We start from the raw sequence: 23,133 nt of genomic DNA, 5'->3' as shown, positions 1-23,133 counted from the left end.
GCTTTTATTCATACATCAGCATCATTTTGAAATGTGAAACAAAAAGTGTAGAATCGATGTGTTGCAAATAAGTTTATTATGAAGCCATATCTTCTCACTTGAAATTATGTGTATGACTTGTTTGGGAACCATATAGCTTCTTCTTCTGTGCAGCTCTTTTCCTGTAGAAAGCCAATATTGATCTACAAGTCATCTGTGAATTTCAGCTATTTTTTATCATTGTGTATGAAGTCTGGCATGTGATGTTTCACCTCAGGGCCCCTTGTTTCCCATCAAAGTGTGTATTCTGCATGAAAAGTCTATTTCTCATTTATTTATAAAAAGATGAGATTTTATACTGCTTCAGACCATCAAATTTCTATGCAGGATGCTGTTGTTGTTATAAGCAGACTTTTCACCTTCAGTGTCAGCTCCAGTCATCTCCCTTGCAGGCAAAAGAGCTACTGCACACACCCCCTCCTCTCGCCACTTCATGACTTGATTGATGATCAAACTCTTCAGCGGAGTAATAACTATTGTTATGTGGCGCTTTTTGGGATGTATCTATTGAAAAGGACAGAAATGTACATTTGTAGATGTGAATATATAGACAGCTGTATTCTACATATAACTTTGAGCTATACGAAGTTTTCATTCGTACATAAGAAGAATTGTATTTTGCTACAAAGACGATAAAGTCTGAATAAATTATGAGAAGTTACAGTGTGCCTCCTGAAGTGTTTCTGCATTGATAATTTTAAATTCAGTCTTCCATGTCTATTTCTTCATATTATTCATAGTGTATGATCTTGCCTCAATCTGTCATAAAATGTAGTTGATGCATACTCAATTTCTGTATGGGGCCTAACATGACATATCTATTCTGAAAATAAAAACTTAGCTGATTATCATAAATAACAATTTATTGATCAAAATATAGGGCCTACATATCTCACTATCCTACAAATAGAACTAGATTAAAAGGATTAACAGAATTTTGTTGAATAGTTAAACTTGTCAAATTGTTAAACTGTAAGATGATAAATGTCTAATCAGTAGGCCTATTGCTATGAAAGATAAATTGTAGACCCCATTCACACATTTTTATTCTTTTGATGCTGTCTTGCTTGATCCGGCAATGGCTTTTTTAAGCCTTTCTATTCGTGTTCAATCAATAATCATTTTTCCTTATCTCATAACCATGCTTGCTTTAATTGATCGATATTTTAATATTATTATGTCATCAGAACCTGCCTTGCTTGATAAATTATATAAGATTATGATAGTGATATAATGATTATCATTATCATGATTTGAAATATCTAATCATAACTAGTACCCTGTATGGCTTCAGTTTGCTACTTTCACTGTACTTATTGATGCCATTGCATACTCACTTTATCCAAGATTCGGTGATGGAAACCAAAACAAACGCTCTTGCCAAACCCAGTTGGCAATATCATTAAGGTGTCCTTCTGTTTCACTGTGCTTTCCATTATTTCTACCTGCTCCTCTTTAAACTTAATTCCAGCCTCCTCCTCTAATTCCTTGATAGCATCTTTGAACTCCATGATGATGATACTCTACGAATGGTCCGAGAACTACGAGCAACATTGTACATGTACATATATGGCAGATGACGTAACCATGAATATTCATTTGCGCATGCCCAGATCAATTTACTTACGTGATATTTTCAAAATGGCGAGCGGCAGTGTCGATAGTGTCGAGTGGGGTTCCAGCAAAGATGATGGCGATTTCTCTTGTTTTCGGAGGTAATGGTGAGCAATACATAGTCGGCTAAAATATTCAACATTATGGTATTACAACATGTGGCTTTTTGTTGCGAATCCATGTGTCGTTTTGAACGGTGAGTTTGTGACAGAATTGTACGCGTCGCAGTACTTCCTAAAAATCGTATGGGATGCTTCGGGGCGCTGTTACTGTGTTACAGCGCCCCGCGACGGGGTTAAGAGTAGCCCTAGCACATAGTCAGTAAATTATACAGACTGCCTACTTACAGGTAAACATCCTCATGCCTTTGCTTTGCCTCTGTGCTGTGTAGGCCTACGACTACGTTTATTGCTCTGGGTATGATAATGACTAGCCCCGGAGACCGCGCCGCCAGGCGCGGTCCTGGCGGCTTCCCCGCAGTTTCGCTTATGTTAGTTCCCAAGTATTCTGTGCGCTTGTGCAAGTGATTGTGAATTCTGTGAACATCGGTGAGCTGCTTATAAGACATCATTTTGTGCATCACAAGCAATGAAATGCATCAAACAGTCGCCGATGATAGTCATTTAGGTTTCATCGACCCATGTAAGTATTCCTAGTAGTTTCTGTTGAAAAATTAAGGAAATATAGCGCCGCAAAGGCACCCGTTTGTTCAACATGAAGATCTTTTATGGGAGCACGGCGCAGCCGCCACACTGCGTGTGGCGGCTGTCGCAGTTAGATAATGACATACACGTGTACAATAGTTGTAGCAATAAGCTTACAACAAATAATGTATTTATTATCAAATAATTCAATTTTCACTTAAGTTTCATCTGATTTAATGTTATTAAATTTAAAATTCTAAATTCACATGCCAAATCAATAAATGGGAATTTCCAGTCTAACGTTAGCTGTGTGTGCGTGCTTGCAGCTGCTATATATAGGGATTTACTCCATCAAGATTCAAGCAGTAGTCCACCAAGATGTTGTTTAGAATTAGAAGAGCTCTCACGGTTGGCAGAATCGTGTGGCAACAGTGAAAATGCAGGCCCAGGCATGTGCACTGCCACTGTACGCGTACATGTACAGAAGGCATTGTGGTGACTACCGTACCCGTATACCGTTGACAACACTTCTCCTCTACAGCTTTGTACTCAGCTCAGGAAACTACCAATGTTTGTTAGTGTGTCTGCTATTGTTCAACAAAGACACATATAATGGCATGCTGTCATTGTAGAGAGATTATTGGACGAGGTGAAACAAATGCAATTTCATCCCAGTAATTTGCTTACTACTACGGTATACTGTGACAACAACAAATTATTGTCACTACCATTTGACTTGGGTCAGGTCGAGGATGATACAGGCAGTTTCCTTTCATTGTTCATAAAAAGCATCATTATTACCCTATGGTATCATGTAAGAACATGTGGGTAGGTTTGTCCAAAGATTGCATGGAAACAAATATGAATACAGCCATTAGGGATGTCTGTACTACTTCTTATCAAACCTATATACACTGTAGTACCGGTATGTGAAGGAGATCAGAAAGGAAATGAACTTTTATTCAAATATATTTGACAGACTTCTCTGATTCTAATTACCTCTCGAAGGAAGGAGGTTATTAATTTGCTTGTGTTGGTTTGTCTGTTTCCAGAATAATTAAAAAAATTGTAAACAGATTTCAATGAACTTTACACTTGCAGGAGGCTGATGATGTAAACAAAAAATTCTATACATGTTGGGAAATTTGGTGAATTTGTAAAGGCATGCTTAGGTGGAAATGAGTTGTAATCCAGGTCTGTGCTCTCCAAGTGCTTGTTTACATGTAGTTTGCAGAGGGTGGTAAAATGAAGTTACATGTAGGTAGCATCCTGCCACTGAAGAAAGTGATTAATCCCTGTGCCTTAATATGTACAGTTAAAAGCAAATCAATCATGACCTTTTTTTCACAGTTCGAACAGCATAGTAGACAATAGTAAGTTTGTACAAAATATCCACCCAAGACAATGTAAAATTGCAATTTTATGGCAGTCTTGTCAAAAGACAAGAGTTGAAATATGGTGTAGTGTTCTGTGTTCATGCTGTGTATCTGCTTTATTGTAGTCTGCACTAGAGCATCTCTTTTTTTTTCCATTCTATCTTCACAGAAACTCCTTGTGCCAGTCAGCCCCCTGCAAAGAAAAGAAGGAGACTCTTCAAAGAAGCAGACGCAGCATTTCCTAATGCACCACAGCCCGTTTTAGATGACATCAGACCACCGTCTGACATGGATGATGATGATGATGATGCAGATGACGAGGCAGAGGCCGAGTTCCGTGACGAGGCAGAGGCCGAGTTCCGTGACGAGGCAGAAGCCGAGTTCCGTGACGAGGCAGAAGCCGAGTTCCGTGACGAGGCAGAAGCCGAGTTCCGTGACGAGGCAGAAGCCGAGTTCCGTGACGAGGCAGAGGCAGAGTTCCGTGACGAGGCAGAGGCCGAGTTCCATGATGCTTTGGATGACAATGGTCCAGACATCAACAATGGCAGCGAAAATTCAGACATCGATGACGGCGACATTGAGGAACGGATCAACTGGGAAAGAGTTCAAGCTCATGGCCCGGGTCCTACTGTCTTTGAGTTCAGAGGTAAGTATTCAGTAGGCCTACATATGTATTGATATTCCAGCTATGGAATTATATTGTTTTTCTCCATAATCATGATATTATATCTTTTTCTCAACAGGCTGTGTTGACAACAAATGCGACATTGTGTTACTAGGTGTAAACAACTTTACTGTGAATTTTAGTTGTAATAACATAGTATCCGAGACGAGCAAAATCACTCTAAAAGGTTTGTTGTAAGTTTTGAGTAGATGCAACATGCACAAGGCGCAGCCAGTTGCATGGCATTGTGAATACTTAGGATTGCACTGCATCCCCACTAATGTCACAAATTTACACCTAGATGTATTGTTTACTTTGTAAAATGCATAAAAAACTAATGACATATTTCATCTATCTTTACGGATGACGTAGAATTTTGCTCTAAAGCCAGAAAATGGGGAGTGTAGGTACACTTCCTTGGTAATGTCCCATATGATTGCACCCTGTGCAGTTATGCTTTTCTGTTGAACATTTTTTGCATGGCTGTGCCTGTCAGCAAGAAAACCAGGGACACACATAGCTCATTTCAGTGCTGCCAATTGGGGGCATTATTGAACCCATGTAATGGATTCAATCAGCATTGAAATTCTGGTTGTAATAAGATTTTTTGAGATCAGGATGATCACTTCATTAAAGCAAATTTTGTTGTAATTTTTAGAATTAATGTCAAAGCTATACTGTCAAACATGACATTTTTTGCATCATGAAATTTTAGCGAATTGGAGCTGATGGCCTTTTTCTTGGCATGAAGTGTTTGTGAGTTGCCCCTAACATTCAATGCCTATAACATAGACAAAAACTTTTGCGTGCATTTCAATTTCACGAATCTTGACGCTCAAAAAAATTTGCAAAATTAAAGTGCACACATACATTCCCATATCTTCTCATGAGCATCAGTGTTTTATACCACGTACTGTGTCGTTCAAATACATGTACTGTATTTGTAACAATATATGTATCATAAATACAATTTATTCAAATATTGTACAAAACAATATTTTTTTTTCTGATAACTTGTCATACAACAGCAACAACAACAAATTAAGTGACCTTTTGATGCAAGTGATTAATAAGAGACATATGCTGTATTTGTATCTACAATGTATTCGTTTATCATAGTTGTTTGCATACTTGTATTCCTTTTCCTCTTTTTCAATTATTTTCTGACATCTTCAGTTTCTGACATATTCATTATCTTTTTATCTGTTTTTGTCTCTTTCGTGTGCTTCTATATATCTAGGCTCCCCCGGAGTTAATCCAGACTGTGGGCTCAACGCAGATGACACAAGGCCTTTAGATTGCTACAAGAGCTTCATATCAGATGAAGTCTTTGCAGACATGGCGGAAGAGACCAACCGATATGCGAAGCAGTGCAGAGATGGTGATGCCCCAGCATGGAAGACGACTGTAGGGGAACTGAAGATCTTCTGGGCCTTACGTATGTCTCCTCATGGGCGTCTTAGGGAAACCAGCCATTTATCTGTACTGGAGCACTCGGTCCATTCTTCAGACACCCATCTTTGGAAAGTCGATAACCAGAGACAGATTCAAAGACATCTTGCGTTACCTACACTTCTGCAACAATGATGCCCGACCAGCGAGAGATGACAACAACAGAGACCCGCTATTCAAGATTCGCAAGTATTATGCAAAGGTCACTGCAGCCTTTCAGCGAGTTTTTACCCCTGGTGAATTTGTGTCCGTCGATGAGGGGATGATTCGATTTTTTGGAAGACTATCATTCAAAACCTACAATCCTCAAAAACCTGCCAAGTACGGAATGAAAGCCTACAAAGTTTGCGACCAGAGCGGCTATACGTGGAAATTCCAGTTGTATACCGGCAAATCAAACTACAGATGGAGAAATCACAGAGGACTTGTAGCTCTTGTTATGAGTATGCTCACTGGACTGCTGCATCAAGGCAGGAAGGTCTTCATGGATAACTTTTATACGAGTCCTACCCTCTTTCTGGCCCTCTTCCGATGCTCAACTAATGCTTGTGGTACTGTTCGAGCCAACCGCCGAAATATGCCTAATGAGTTGAACAAAAACAGTGCAAAACTGCGAGTTGGGGAAAGCTTGTTCATGAAAGGAAAGGAGCTCTTAGGCATGATATGGAGAGACAAACGAGTTTTTGCAATGCTGTCAACAATGCACGACAATCAGTTTGCAGACACAGGCAAGCAAGACCGCAGGACAGGAGAAAACATTCGTAAGCCAAAGATGGTGATTGACTACAACAAACATATGGGGTCTGTGGATGTTTCAGATTTTTTGACTGGAAGGTATGCTGATCTTCGCCGATCGTTGAAATGGTACAAAAAACTGGTATTTCATCTGAGTGACTTGGCGATGACAAATGCCTATATCGTGTTCAAGTCAGTCACCGGGAAATCCTGTACCCATATTGACTTTGTGCTTGACGTAATTGAGCAGCTCCTGGCAGAAGGTCAAATGCAAGCCACTGATAGGCCGAAACCAACGTCAAGGGGCAAGAAATCCTCACCAGTACTTCGCAGGGATAATCCCACCCGCCTGGAATATGCAACCTCAGACCATTGGCCCACAGAAATACCATCCACTGACAAAAAACAGAGTCCAACACGCCTGTGTGAAGTGTGTAAACCAGCACGAAAAGAAACAAGATACTTCTGCCCTCCCTGCGAAGTTGCACTCCACCCTACATGCTTTCGGCCGTACCACACCCTTCTTCACTACAGCAACAGCCATGAGGAATGATGTTGGCATTCGAGCGTCGTACACCTATAAGTGTCTCTGTGCAATGTTTCCTTTGAAGTATTCAAAGTGAATTTCATTTCCGTATTTTGCTCTTTTTTATGTTTTCCTACATTCACATGTGATCTAAACATTCACAGATGGCAATTTGATGGGGATACATGTGTTTGACATACTTGCATGTAATAGCATTCACACTCAAAGTAAAGTGTGATATGAAATTTCTGATGTTTGTTTTCATTGATCCAAGCAGTCGCTTACAGACTTTGAATTTGATTCCATATAAATGTGTCACTTTATTTACTTAACCCTGTCACGATAAATATGTGTATGCAGTCTGTATACGAGTTGATGCAAGTGCTAGTTTCCAAAAGCATTAATAGATGATCATCAGAACACTTGCAGAGTGCAAATTTGAATCATATTATTTTTTGTGCCTTTCCTTGCATGTGGTAGCATTCACACACTGACTCAAGTGTGATATGACTTTTCAGATGTTTGCATCTTTGATCAGAATATGGATACACGTGTGATGAGAGCACTTACAGACTGCAAAATTAATTCCATACATGTGCATGACTTTTTAAACATTTTTTAAACATAAATACTGTATGTGCATGAACAAATAATTCTCTGTACATGGATGTACACTGCACTTCTGCAATGTATGTGTCAATGTAATATTCAGGGCATTCACGCCCAAGATCAAAAGAGACATAATTCTGATGTTATTCTTCCTTCGAGTATGATTGAAACTATGCATGTACTTGACTTTCCGTTTTCCTTGCATGTGATGGCATTAGCACACTGCATCAAGTGTGATATGAGATTTCAGATGTTTGCTTTCTTTGATAGGCACACTGACTTACATGCTGCAGATTTGATTCCTTTCACTATACACGAACATTGCATAGTGAATTTGTAAATACATACATGTACATGTATGTACTCTTTTTGTATGCAATGTACTATTGTATGTCATTGTACAACTTGTGTGTGCAATCTACAAAAGCTTTCCGTCAAAATTTCAAAGTGCTATTATTATGTTTTCCTTCATACATGCATGATCAGACTCTTACTTAATGCAAATGTGAATCCATGCGTCTGCGACTTAACTTGCATGTGAAAGCATTCACACACTGGACCAAGTGTGATATGAGAATTCTGAGTTTCCTGCATTACTTGTAATGTATGTGATAAGAACACTTGAAAATGCTGAATTCATTCATATTTGTGACTTTATTACATGAAATTTCTGATGTACCCTGTTATGTGATCATGCCACCAGCTTACAGAAAGCGACTTGATTCTGTCACATTATTTGTAATTTTTACCATGAATCTAAATGCAAATAAGATGAATGTGAAATCAATGTGTGAAAGCAATAGCACATGAGATCAAGAGTGGTATGATATCCCTCATGTTTTTCCTCATACATGTGTGATACAAACACTTACAAAATGAAAATGTGATTTTGTTATGTGACTTTCCTTGCATGTAATACAGTGTAGCATTCACACACCAGGTCAAGTGTGATATGAGAATTCTGATGTTTGCCTTCTTTGATGAGGACACTGCCTCACACTTCAAAGTTGATTTCATAGGCATGTATGACTTTTACTTTTCACCAACTTTGCGCAGTGCATCTGTAAGCATGTGTATCTTTACATGTAGGTGCAGTGTACAAAAGCTCTCACACAAGGTCAAATTGATGTGGTAATTTTAATGCTTAAGTACATGTTTTTGTATCATGAGAACACTTACAAATGGCAAATTTCAATCTTATACATGTGTGTGACTTACAGTAATTTGGATGTGATATCTTTTACGCACTGGGTCAAGTGTGGTGTAAGGTTTTGATGTTTTTGCTATGTACAGTGCACAAATTGTAGGTACATTGTAGGTGATATATGAGATTTCTGATGTGATCATGCCACAAGCTTACAGGAAGCAAATTTGATTCTGTCACATTTGTGACTTTTACCATGAATCTAAATCTTATGCAAATGAGATTGGTGTGAAATCAATGTGTGAAAGCAATAGCACATGAGATCAAGAGTGGTATGATATCCCTCATGTTTTTCCTCATACATGTGTGATACAAACACTTACAAAATGAAAATGTGATTTTGTTTATGTGACTTTCCTTGCATGTAATACAGTGTAGCATTCACACACCAGGTCAAGTGTGATATGACATTTCTGATGTTTGCATTTTTTGATCAGTGCACTGACTTACAGACTGCAAAATTGATTTCTTTTACATGTGTGACTTTCACTAAACATGAACCTTGCCTAGTGAATCTGTAAATACTGTATACATCTCAGTTTGGTGTACATGTAATTTGGGACAAATATTTGCAATAGTGATATGGTATTTCTTATGATCTCTTCATACATACAATTGTAACTCAGAATGCAAATTTTAAACTATACATGTCTGCAACTTGCATGTAATAGCATTCACACAAGAGGTCTTAAAGTGTGATATGACATTTCTGATGTTTGCATTCTTTGACTTTCACCATATGACAATATACTTGTTTTCAACTGTATACATTGGTGTACATTGTCCTCCACAATATGGACTTATTGAAGTTGTTCAAGATGACTGAAGTAATTATGGTAATTAAGTGTTCAATTTTGAAAGTATACACATGTACATGCAACTGGAATTTGATGGTGCATCACACACTCACACACCGTTGTTCATACAATTGTAGCTTCACGCAGTAGTGTGCTCAATGTTGCCAATTTAGATATTAGATGAGATTGGTTCTCAATGGGAATTTGCTCTTTTCAACATATCATGACCTATCAATTCGTCATCCACAAACTTCTATGGATGAGAGATATGTAATGCAAACATTGTTGCGTATATGTACCAAGTGTACAATAATTTCTTGGTTACTGCCACTCAAACACCATGTCATGCTGATACATAAAGCCCCATTGTAACTGTAAATCAGAACAAAATCAAACAGATATGTGATGTACCACTGTATAATGAGTTGGCAATATCATACATTGAGACTTGAAGAATGCAGTACTTCATGGGAGGTCTCGATATCGACCAGCAAATAAATCTTGCCTGATATAAACGCATAAACACATCTAAGTTTTTGTAGTGATTAAATTGTTCATTGCTTTTTGATTTTGATATGAATGATTTGTACATGACATTGGAAATTGTGTGCTAGGACTAGATATGTCATGCATCAGAGAATGATAGTACAAAGAGGAAAAGAAAGAGAGGTGAGAAAGTTGTGCGTAGAAAATCCTTCAAAATTTCACGTAGGTGATGTTGAATGGTATGGAGCTGACGAAGAAAAAGAAAGAGAAAAAGAAGAAAAAGAAGGGATCTTGCAATAAAGCAAATTCTGAATTGCATTTTTCTATATTCTATATTCTATATATATATATATATATATAGATATATATATATACAGGTGTGTGTGTGTGTATATATATATATATATATATATATGTGTGTGTGTGTGTGTGTGTGTATTTGTATGAATATACATATACTGTTTACAATGATGTTGTTGACACACATATCATTACATAATTCGCATCGTTCTATCCTGAACATGAAATCATGGGTAGCAAGTAACTACTAAACATAAAAATAAACAAAAAATCAAAGAAAGGCAGAGAGAGGGAACAAAGAGAGAGAGAGATGTAAATGAGTTATGAGTAGAAAATCCTTCATAATTTCACGAAGTTGATGTTGAATATTCTGGAGTTGACAAAGAAAAACAAGGGGATCTTGTAATAAAGTGAATTCAGAATTGCATCTATATACATGTATATGAACTTTCCACGTGTTGGACTTCGAATGTTGTGATTACAAGAAGAAAGAGTCTCAAATACGACATGGACTCACTCTTTCTTCTTTTATATATATATATATATATATATATATATATATATATATATATATATATATGCAGTTCTGAATCACTTTATTACAAGATATATATATATATATATATATATATATATATATAATATATATATATATATATATATAATACATGTATATATATTATATACATAATACTGTATAATTATATAATGGACATTGATATATGTTTTAAACACTATACATTCATGTAGTTGGCATACACTTGATCGCATAATTCGCCCCTATATTACAGAAATACATACATATGTATTCATACACCGTATAAGTTGATGTAGTTAACATACACTTCATTTTAACATTCGCGCATCTGTATCCTGGACAAAACATCTTGGCTAAAAACAAACACACAAACAAACAAACAAACATGCAAACAAAAATCAAAGAGAAACAGAGAGAGGGAAAAAGATAGGAGACGTGTGAGAAAGTTCCACGTAGATGATGTTGAATGTTGCGGAGCTGCACGACGAAGAAAGACTAGGAATCTTGTAACAAAACATTCTGAATTACATCTGTTTTGTTTGATGTCTGTACACTGTATACATTGATGCTGTTGACATACACTTTATTCCATTTTCGCGTCTTTGCCTGAACACAAAATCATGTGTAAAAGCTAACTTCAAACAGAAAAAAAATATATGAAAAAGTAGAGAGAGATTGAAAGACAGAGAGGGAAGATGTGAGAAGGTTGTGCGTACTTGTAGAAAATTCTTCATGATTCCATGTATAGGTGTGGGGGATGTCGAATGTTTTGGGGTTGACAAAAAAACAAGGGATCTTGTAGTAAACCAAATTCTGAATTACATATTTTGTATATCACAGTATATATATATATATATATATATATATATATATATATATATATAGATATAGATATACATACATTGTAGGATACATTGATATTGTTGACACACATTCCATTCCATAGTTCAAATCTTTCTAGCCTGAACACAAATTCACGGATAGAAAACTAAAAATAATCAAACAAACAAGCCATCAAAAAATCTAAGAAAAGCATCCGTAAACATACATTTACTATCCCAACATTTCTTACATGTAAACAGACAGTGTTATTTGAAAACATAAGAACATAAGAGTCAATAGTGTTACTAAAGGAGTGTATTCTAACATGGCGATAGAGTACTCGGCGTCAGGGTTGGAGGTAAATTGTATAGACAAGCACGCAATTATGTCATTGTACCTCCATGAATAGAAGGAGCAGATGATGCGAAAACCTTGCTGAATAGACGAGCTTTTGAATAGAGACTACCACGCGTCCCTGTCGCGTGGTCAAAGTAAATCAGCAGATTATGAACACACTTTCATTGAGAGGGTCACCGGTAGATTATCGACTATCTATTATTCTGTAGCTACCAACGCTTCTTTCATTCTATAGTTCTACACTTTTCATTAGACCTTCTTTACAATTTGCTTATCAAGACTACACATACCAAATGCGAGCTGTTTTCATTGTGTTGATGCGAACAAAAAAGTGTGTGCCTATAAGAATCCAACACAGGAAGATGAACGCGCTTCCAAACAAGAATACACTTTCGTTATTTTTATGGCTTCAATATGATGCAGCAAAACTCTAATATGCAGAACAAACATGTTTTTGCTTCGATTTTGTTTGTTGTTGTTGTTTTTTTTTTTGTTGTTGTTTTGTTGTTGTTGTTGTTGTTGTTGTTTTTTTTTTTTTTTTTTTTTTTTTTTGGGGGGGGGGGGGGGGCTGTAATCGATGATGACATACATACTATACTTCCTAGACAAAGTATAAGCCGTATAAACCTACATCAAAATATCTTTAGGTCCACGTATGGTCATGGTAGTATTTGGCTTTATGGATGCAAAGTTACTTTCGCTTAGACCCTCTTTACACATTGTCAAGATTACACATACCAAAGACAAAGTTGTGATCTGTTTGTATTGTTTTGATGCAACGAAACCGAGCAACACTTTCTTTATTTTCTTGGCCCTAGGCCTATACACGATGCCACAAACTCTAACACACTCTACAGAGTAAACATGTTTTTGTTTTTGTTTTGTTTTTTGCTACAAGTTGCTTGTTTGCTTCTTTGTTTCGTGGCAATAATATAGTTTATGATGATGTATTATATACACTTACTAAGTAAAGTATAAGCGATGCAACAAAACTCTAACACACTAGACATAGAAACATGTTTTTGCTTCAAGTGTGTTTGTTTGCTTGGTTTTTTTTTTTCTTGGGTGGCAATACTAATCGATGATGATCTATATACTTACTAAATAAAGTAAGCCAGATATAAACATGCATAATAACGACTTTTACGTGTAGCTAAAATACCTGTAGTACATTTGTGTTTCGCCATATTGACTTGCTCATGATTATACGTTAGTCATATAATCATCTTGAAAGCTATGAGTTGCGCAAACGTTTTCCCCTAGTCTTTCACAAGCATATCTGTAAGCGAATACTTCAAGATGAAATTGTTTATGGTACAGCAGAAGAGAAATTTACAAGCGGGCAATCACATTCTTGGCACGTTCCTGTCCAGTTATTACACTATACCAATTATTATCGCACACAAATAATTTGAAATATGATATGGATATGAGAACCACAACGTGCAATAACATTCCAAGGTATATAACAATATCATCGTCATTTCGAGATTGTACATTGATTGCTTTGTCCTTTAGTAATCTGACATGATCGTCGTTTATGATATATTTCATATTATGAAGACAGATGTGATTTTCATATGCTCAATTTCCCAATTTTGGTGTTTTAGACTAGTTTGCTTGACCCGCTATCCATACATAATTTTATGTGCTCCTCTCATATTCCTTTTCCTTCACCTATTTAGTGCATCTTGATCTTTTCTCATTATATTCTATCACATCATACCGCCTCTAATGTGTTATCATTTCGGCGGTGTGACGTGGTAAGTTCATCTACTCCCGTGTAACATCCATCTTTGATATTCTGAAGAATGTCACTAAACATCACCATCAAAAGTCTACAAAACGCAAACTATGAGAAATAAAAACATCTTGGGGATTTTCGATTGTTTGTTAAGTTGTTTGTTGGTTTTGAATTTCGTGTGCAATGGCTGAAGCGTTGGATTGGATGACGCATGTAGCAAGTCATTTCTGTTATAGTTAACTTGTTTCGTGTTAGATCCCTCTCAAGTTTTTGTTTTCCACTATAACAAAAATTGAGATTGAAATACATCGTTTGCTTTCGATTTGGAAATTTTAGTTTCATGACAATTTATCGGGCGGCAAGCCACAATTGCGCGCTTGCACATTACATTTATGTGCGAAAAAAAATAGAACAATGGTATAGGGAATAGAAGAGAACAATAGTGCTTGCAGTGTTATAAAAGTCATTTTGAAAAATGAAAATCATTGATTAATTTGAATATAGAACTTATCATGTCACTACTGTAAACGGTGATATCCATAAAAAATTGCACACAATAATATATTATTGCTCTGTAACTGCACCATTCCTTGTGTATCCTCACTTCGCTTTCATTTACTTTTGGTCTTATTCACAATTCATTATCTACTGCAGTGAGACGAGGTGGGAATGAAGAAAAATTGTTTTGCGAAGGTTATAGTTACGAATTATAAGTTATTTCATTACTCTCCGTCAATTATATCTCATATGATCATTATGTAATAATAAGGGGAAAGGAACTGTAGTTTGGGATTGGATATTGCTTCATAGCATATAAAGAAACGCTCTCTCTTGTCATCTCTTTATCTGTATAAACTGATCTTTATATTATAGCGTCTAAATATTTATGAGTTCCAATTTGAAGAAAATGATAGTTTGACTGACGAAAGTTCGATTCATGTGTCTACACAAACACATACTCTCTCTCTCTCTCTCTCGCTCAAAAATAATATAATAGTGAAAATAGTGTGATTATTATCACAGGTTCTTGCAAAATGTTACAAAAATTACGAACATTCATCCACAAAACCCGACCTATCTGTATGATCATCATCGCTAACATAATGACATTCTAGTCATTGCTGACCTCATCTGAGTAGCTGAAGCCACTCGATGTTTGATACAAGCACGCAGGCATTACTCTTTCCCAAAAAAATAAAGTATACATGTATGTATAAAATGTATTTGATTACTCACGGATGATATACGCAGTGTGCTTTATAAAAGCTGTATATAGTCTTTTTTTTCTACCCTAAATTAGGGGGTGTGACAAAAAGTGTGCGTAGAAAATCCTTCATGACTCCACGTAGGTGATGTAGAATATTTTGGATCTGACGGAGATAGACAAGGAATTTTGCTATGAAGCAATATCTGGATTACATCTTTGCCAATTGATGTTTATACACTGTATACATTGATGTTGTTGATATACTCTTCAATCCATAAATCATCGGATACCTTTCTTGCCTGAATACAAAATCATGTGTAAAAATTAACTTCAAACAGAAAAAAAAAACATATGAAAAAAGTAGAGAGAGATTGAAAGAAAGAGAGGGAAGATGTGAGAAGGTTGTGCATACTTGTAGGAAATTCTTCAATTCCATGTATAGGTGATATTTAATGTTTTGGGTTTGACAAAGAAAACAAGTGGTATTTGTACATCACTGTAGAATATGCTGATGCTGTTGGCATACATTTTCATTCAGTTGTTCAAATCTCTCTAGCCTGAACACAAACCCACGGGTAGAAAACTAAAAATAAACAATCAAACATGCTAGCAAAAATTTAAGAAAACATCCATAAACACACAATTGCTGTTTCCATTTTTCAGGCAGGTAAACAGATAGTGTTATTTGAAAACATAAGAACATAAGAGTCAATAGTGTTACTAAAGGAGTGTATTCTAACATGGCGATAGAGTACTCGGCGTCAGGGTTGGAGGTAAATTGTATAGACAAGCACGCAATTATGTCATTGTACCTCCATGAATAGAAGGAGCAGATGATGCGAAAACCTTGCTGAATAGACGAGCTTTTGAATAGAGACTACCACGCGTCCCTGTCGCGTGGTCAAAGTAAATCAGCAGATTATGAACACACTTTCATTGAGAGGGTCACCGGTAGATTATCGACTATCTATTATTCTGTAGCTACCAACGCTTCTTTCATTCTATAGTTCTACACTTTTCATTAGACCTTCTTTACACTTTGCTTATCAAGACTACACATACCAAATGCGAGCTGTTTTCATTGTGTTGATGCGAACAAAAAAGTGTGTGGCTATAAGAATCCAACACAGGAAGATGAACGCGCTTCCAAACAAGAATACACTTTCGTTATTTTTATGGCTTCAATATGATGCAGCAAAACTCTAATATGCAGAACAAACATGTTTTTGCTTCTAGTTTGTTTGTTTGTTTGTTTGTTTGTTTGTTGTTGGTTTTTTTTTTTTTGGGGGGGGGGGGGGCTGTAATCGATTATGATATACATCCTAAATAAAGTAAGCCGTATAAACCTACATCAAAATATTTTTAGGTCCGTATGGTCATGGTAGTATTTGGCCTTATGGATGCGAAGATACTTTCGCTTAGACCATCTTTACACATTGTCAAGATTACACATACCAAAGACAAAGTTGTGATCTGTTTGTATTGTTTTGATTCAACGAAACCGGGCAAAACTTTCTTTATTTTCTTGGCCTAATACACGATGCAACATTACTCTAACACACTGTACAGAGTAAACATGTTTTTGCTGCAAGTTTGTATGTTTCTTAGGTGGCAGTACTAGTAATAGATGATGATGTATGCTTACTAAATAAAGTAAGCCGTATATAAGAGTGCATGATAAAGACTTTTAGTTCCTATAGTACATGTAGCACATTTGCGTTTCGCCATTGCTCGTAATTATACGTTAGTCATATAATCATCTTGAAAGCTATGAGTTGCGCAAACGTTTTCCCCTAGTCTTGCACACGCATACATGTAAGACGAATACTTCAAGATGAAATTGTTTATGGTACACCAGAAGAGAAATTTACAAACCGGCACTCACCTTCTGTTCACGTTTCTCTCCAATTATTACACTATACCAGTTATCATTGCACAAAATCGATTTCAAATATGATATGGATATGAGAGCAAAAACGTACAATAACATTGCAATTATTGTCATTTCTAGGTTGTATATTCATTGCTTTGTCCTTTGGTAATCGGACATGATCGTCGTTTATGATATTGTTATGAAGACAGTTGTGAATTTCATATGCTCAATTTCCTTATTTTGTTGTTTTAGACTAGTTTGCTCGACCCGTTATGAGGTCTTTGAAAACTTCAAGGAAAATCAGAAGCCATTATAGATTGTAAGGTTATTGTTTGGTCATCAAACATGGAAATTATACGTAGTTGATGGCATGTACACCACTTACGACATTTTTTCCCGTTGAACTTATCATAGTGAGGTAACTTATAATAGTATATAAGGTTGATTACTTTGACCTTAATCCGTGTATCCATACATAATTTTATGTGCTCCTTTCATATTCTTTTTCCTTCATCTATTTCGTGCATCTTCAGCTTTTCTCATTACATTTTATCACATCATCCCAAGTCTATTACGTCATCTTTTCGACGGTGTAACGTGGTGATGTTCAGCTTTCTATGCCCCCGTGTATATCATCCATCTTTGATATTCTGAAGAATATCACTAAACATCACCATCAAAGTGTCTATAAAACGCAAATTATGAGGAATAAGGATATCTTGGGGATTTACGTTTGTTTGTTTATTTGTTTGTTTTTTGTTGGTTTTGAATGTCTTGTGCAATCGTTGAAGCATGGGCTTGGATGACGCATATAGCAAATAATTTCTGTTATAGTTAACTTGCTTCTTTTTATATCCCTCTTCAGTTTTTGTTTTCCGCAATAGCAGTAATTGAGATTGAAATTCGTCGTTTACTTTTGATTTGAAAATAATGGTTACAAGGTAATTTATCAGGCGGCGAGCCACAATTGTGCGCGTGCACATTTTTATTTATAGGCGAAAAAAAAAATGTTAGAGCAGTCAGTGACAATGGTATCGGAGTAGAATAAATAGCGCTTACAGCATAGGTCATTTTTGAAACCTGAAAATCATGAATTAATTTGAATGTAAAGCTCATTATGTCACTGATGTAAATGACGATATCCATGAAAAAAAAAGAAAACTGCGCACAATGATATATCATTACTCTGTAACTGCACAATTCCCAGTGTGTCCTCACCTCGTTTTCATTCACTTTTGGTCTTATTCACAATTCATTAGCCTCCAGTGAGACGAGGTATGAGAATAAAGAAACAATATTTTGCGAAGGGTATAGTTACGAATTGTTATTATCTTATTTTATTACTCTCCGTCAATTAGAGCTCATATGACCATTATGTAATGATAATGGGAAAGGGACTGTAGTTTGGGAATGGATTTTGCTTCATAGCATGTAAAGAAACGCTCTGTCTCTCATCTCTTTATGTGTATAAACTGATCTTTATATTATAGCGTCTAAATATTTATGAGTTTCAATTTGAAGAAAATGATAGTTTGACTGACGAAAGTTCGATTCATGTGTCTACACAAACACATACTCTCTCTCTCTCTCTCTCTCTCTCGCTCAAAAATAATATAATAGTGAAAATAGTGTGATTATTATCACAGGTTCTTGCAAAATGTTACAAAAATTACGAACATTCATCCACAAAACCCGACCTATCTGTATGATCATCATCGCTAACATAATGACATTCTAGTCATTGCTGACCTCATCTGAGTAGCTGAAGCCACTCGATGTTTGATACAAGCACGCGGGCATTACTCTTTTCCTAAAAATAAAGTATACATGTATGTATAAAATGTATTTGATTACTCATGTAAGGAAGATACACGCAGTGTGCTTTATAAAAGATATTTAGTCTTTTTTTCTACCCTCCATCAGTGGGGTATGACAAAAAGGTGTTCATAAAAAATCCTTCATGACTCCACGTAGGTGATGTAGAATATTTTGGAGCTGACGGAGATAGACAAAGAATTTTGCTATGAAGCAATATCTGGATTACATCTTTGTCATTTGATGTTTATACACTGTATACATTGATGTTGTTGATATACACTTCAATCCATAAATCATACCTTTCTTGCCTGAATACAAAATCATGATTGTGTGAAAATTAACTTCAAACAGAAATAAAAGATATGAAAAAAGTAGAGAGAGATTGAAAGAAAGAGAGGGAAGATGTGAGAAGGTTGTGCGTACTAGTAGAATATTCTTCATGATTCCATGCATAGGTAATGTTGAATGTTTTGGGGTTGACAAAAAACAAGGGATCTTGTAGTAAACCAAATTCTGGATTACATCCTTTGCATATATATATATATATATATATATATATATATATATACATACATTGTAGGATACATTGATATTGTTGACACACATTTCATTCCATAGTTCAAATCTTTCTATAGCCTGAACACAAATTCACGGGTAGAAAACTAAAAATAAACAAAAGAACAAACAAACAAGCCAACAATAAATCTAAGAAAAGCATCCGTAAGCATACATTTACTATCCCGACATTTCTTACATGTAAACAGACAGTGTTATTTGAAAATATAAGAGTCAATAGTGTCACTAAAGGAGTGTATTCTAACATGGCGATAGAGTACTCGGCGTCAGGGTTGGAGGTAAATTGTATAGACAAGCACGCAATTATGTCATTGTACCTCCATGAATAGAAGGAGCAGATGATGCGAAAACCTTGCTGAATAGACGAGCTTTTGAATAGAGACTACCACGCGTCCCTGTCGCGTGGTCAAAGTAAATCAGCAGATTATGAACACACTTTCATTGAGAGGGTCACCGGTAGATTATCGACTATCTATTATTCTGTAGCTACCAACGCTTCTTTCATTCTATAGTTCTACACTTTTCATTAGACCTTCTTTACAATTTGCTTATCAAGACTACACATACCAAATGCAAGCTGTTTTCATTGTGTTGATGCGAACCAAAAAGTGTGTGCCTATAAGAATCCAACACAGGAAGATGAACGCGCTTTCAAACAAGAATACACTTTCGTTATTTTTATGGCTTTAATAATGATGCAGCAAAGCTCTATTATAGAACAAATATGTTTTTCCTTCGAGTTTGTTTGTTTGTTTGTTTGTTTTTGTTTTTGTTTTTGTTTTTGTTTTTGTTTTTGTTTTTTTTTTGGGGGGGGGGGGCTGTAATCGATGATGATATACATACTATACTTCCTAAATAAAGTAAGCCGTATAAACCTACATCAAAATATTTTTAGGTCCTCGTATGGTCATGGTAGTATTTGGCCTTATGGATGCGAAGATACTTTCGCTTAGACCATCTTTACACATTGTCAAGATTACACATACCAAAGACAAAGTTGTGATCTGTTTGTATTGTTTTGATTTAACGAAACCGGGCAAAACTTTCTTTATTTTCTTGGCCTAATACACGATGCAACATTACTCTAACACACTGTACAGAGTAAACATGTTTTTGCTGCAAGTTTGTATGTTTCTTAGGTGGCAATACTAGTAATAGATGATGATGTATGCATACTAAATAAAGTAAGCCGTATATAAGAGGTCATGATAAAGACTTTTAGTTCCTATAGTACATGTAGCACATTTGCGTTTCGCCATTGCTCGTAATTATACGTTAGTCATATAATCATCTTGAAAGCTATGAGTTGCGCAAACGTTTTCCCCTAGTCTTTCACACGCATACATGTAAGACAAATACTTCAAGATGAAATTGTTTTAGTGATATTCTGAAGAATATCACTAAACATCACCATCAAAGTGTCTATAAAACGCAAATTATGAGGAATAAGTATATCTTGGGGATTTACGTTTGTTTGTTTGTTTATTTTTTTTGCTGGTTTTGCATGTCTTGTGCAATCGTTAAAGCATGGGCTTGAATGACGCATATAGCAAATAATTTATGTTATAGTTAACTTGCTTCTTTTTAAATCCCTCTTTAATTTTTGTTATCGACTATAGCATAAATTGAGATTGAAATTCGTCGTTTGCTTTGATGTGAAAATTTTAGTTTTACGGCAATTTATCGGGCGGCGAGCCACGTGCAATTGCGCGCTTGCACATTACATTTTGATACAAGCTCACGGGCATTACTCTTTACAAAAATAAAGTATACATGACATTACGTGGACAAGTGCACTTTGTCATAATGTCGATATGCCACACCACTACTACCGCATTATGTCATTTCAGGAGACCGTGAACAGTAGGTAGTCAAGAGTGTTTTGCGCTGTTGTCATCGTCGTCTTTTTTTTTTCGAATTACGCAACTTATAACGCTGTGCCGAAGAAGAACGGCGTTCAGAAATCTCCAATAATCAAATGACGACTGAACGTTGTATGAGATATGGGCATGCAGTAATCTTCACAAAGTCCCGTATCAATGAGTAGATCATGGAAATTTACCTCTCTCAAAACGCTCTGACAAATTTTTGTTGCGTCTTAGAAAGGAATAGGGACAAAAAAAAAAACCTCTTGTCTATTATTATGATAGTAGAACATTGTCTATATATGGTACTATTAATAGTTATAGCAGTAATAATAATAATAATAATGATAATAACAGTAGTATCGAATATCCTCGTACAGCGGATAAACTTTAGGCCGACGTACATGAATATCTGCATCAATGATTTTTATGCAATATGTTATGCAATGTAAACGTTATGTGCTCCTACTGCATGGAGGCACACTTTTATGCAGACTGCATACTGTAATAGACTGAAGACAAATACAGCAGCATTACTCCGTTGATTTTCGTAAATTCTCGAAAGTCCTAGGCCTTCCGTAATATACAGATCGCGTTTATGTTTTGGTCAAAATAGAGGCGAATTGCCGAAACTTCGTGACACCATCGCCATGGCGTTTGCATGTCCGTAACACAGAACTCGAGTTCCGTGGCCTGTAACTGTGAATGCAGGATGAACGAGTTTGCCTGATGAGAATCAACGATGCATACAATACGAACAGCCAAGTTCAAAACGCGCGCGCGAACCCAGACCCAGCGGTAAGCGACATTATTATTCATGAGACGGACGTCCGTGACCAATCACAGAGCAGCTTCCTACACCTATTTTACGGCAAATCTGTAACTGGATAGAGCGCGGTCGTAAGCCACACCCCCCATGGCAACGCGGGGTCCCCGCTCCGTTTTGGAAATCAATCCGTCTGTGGGGGTTCTCGCTCGCAAAAGCAAACCGTCCTAAACGGGTTAAAGGGGCCCTGAAATCCAATTTTATTTGAAAACATCACTTAGATATCTATAAAGGGTGGTTCTAAGATTGTAAGAAACATTCCATATTATAGGCTCTATTTTGATTATATTGATTAGAAATGTCTTAAAGTCAATCTAGAACTAGCTTGGAAGGTGTTTTTTTTTTTTAGTTTTGTGAAATATTTCAGTAGTCTAGGTTTACTACTGCATTACATACTGAATTACTGTCTTTACCAATGACTGACAGATGAGGAATAATATTGATTAGAAATGTCTTAAAGTAGATCTAACGTTAACATTGCTAGAACTTGTAACGTGTTAGTTTGGAAGGTGTTTTCTTTTTCTTTTTCTTTTGTGGGCGTTCCCAAGTAGAGTCTAACGTTAATCTGAAGAATAAAAAGAAAAAGTCGTTAAAAATAAATGGAATGTTTCTAACGTTAGATATCCGTTTCACCACAAAAGTGGTGTTGAGAACTTGAGGGTATTTTAAATCAACACAAATCAACATGCATTTGAATTTCAGGGCCCCTTTAAATTAGGCCCTACACCTAGAGAACCACTCTAACTTAACAAGTTAAAACGTTCAGTATACAGTAGTCTAAACTGTTAGAGTCTTGAACACAAACGGCCTAACGTTAGACCCTACAACTAAATAAAGGATCGACTGTGTGTCATTGGATTACACGTGAGGGCTAACGTTGACTGTTAACTGTGTTAGACCTCTTTCTTCGGGCAGGTAGGATTTAATTCGGGTAGAAACTCGGGTTTATGGAACATTAAAGAACTGTTAGTTATATTCCAAGTCAACGTTAGATTTTAGAACAGAAGTAGAAATTCTAGCTGTTGTTATTGTAGGATGCCTACAAAACAGTTAACGGTTAA

At 36.2% G+C, this 23,133-nt stretch overlaps 1 protein-coding gene across 1 annotated transcript; it reads left to right on the top strand.

The window, feature by feature from the left end:
- The first annotated feature begins 4,266 nt into the window (after positions 1-4,266).
- On the top strand, positions 4,267-9,472 carry LOC139723549 (piggyBac transposable element-derived protein 4-like). Its single transcript, XM_071634789.1, has 2 exons — positions 4,267-4,319; positions 5,578-9,472. The coding sequence occupies exon 2, from the start codon at positions 5,788-5,790 to the stop codon at positions 7,075-7,077; it is 1,290 nt and encodes a 429-aa protein (XP_071490890.1). The 5' UTR covers positions 4,267-4,319; positions 5,578-5,787; the 3' UTR covers positions 7,078-9,472.
- The last annotated feature ends 13,661 nt before the right edge of the window (positions 9,473-23,133 follow it).

The sequence above is a fragment of the Diadema antillarum genome, unplaced genomic scaffold, assembly GCF_040938485.1.
Source record: "Diadema antillarum isolate AM-2024a unplaced genomic scaffold, OU_Dant_1.0 scf00000192, whole genome shotgun sequence".
Lineage (NCBI taxonomy): Eukaryota > Metazoa > Echinodermata > Echinoidea > Diadematoida > Diadematidae > Diadema > Diadema antillarum.
This window is presented reverse-complemented; position numbering and strand designations above follow the sequence as displayed.

Coding starts and splice junctions, on each gene's coding strand:
- LOC139723549 (XM_071634789.1), top strand. CDS start 5,788: ATGGGCGTCTTAGGGAAACCAGCCATTTATCTGTACTGGAGCACTCGG.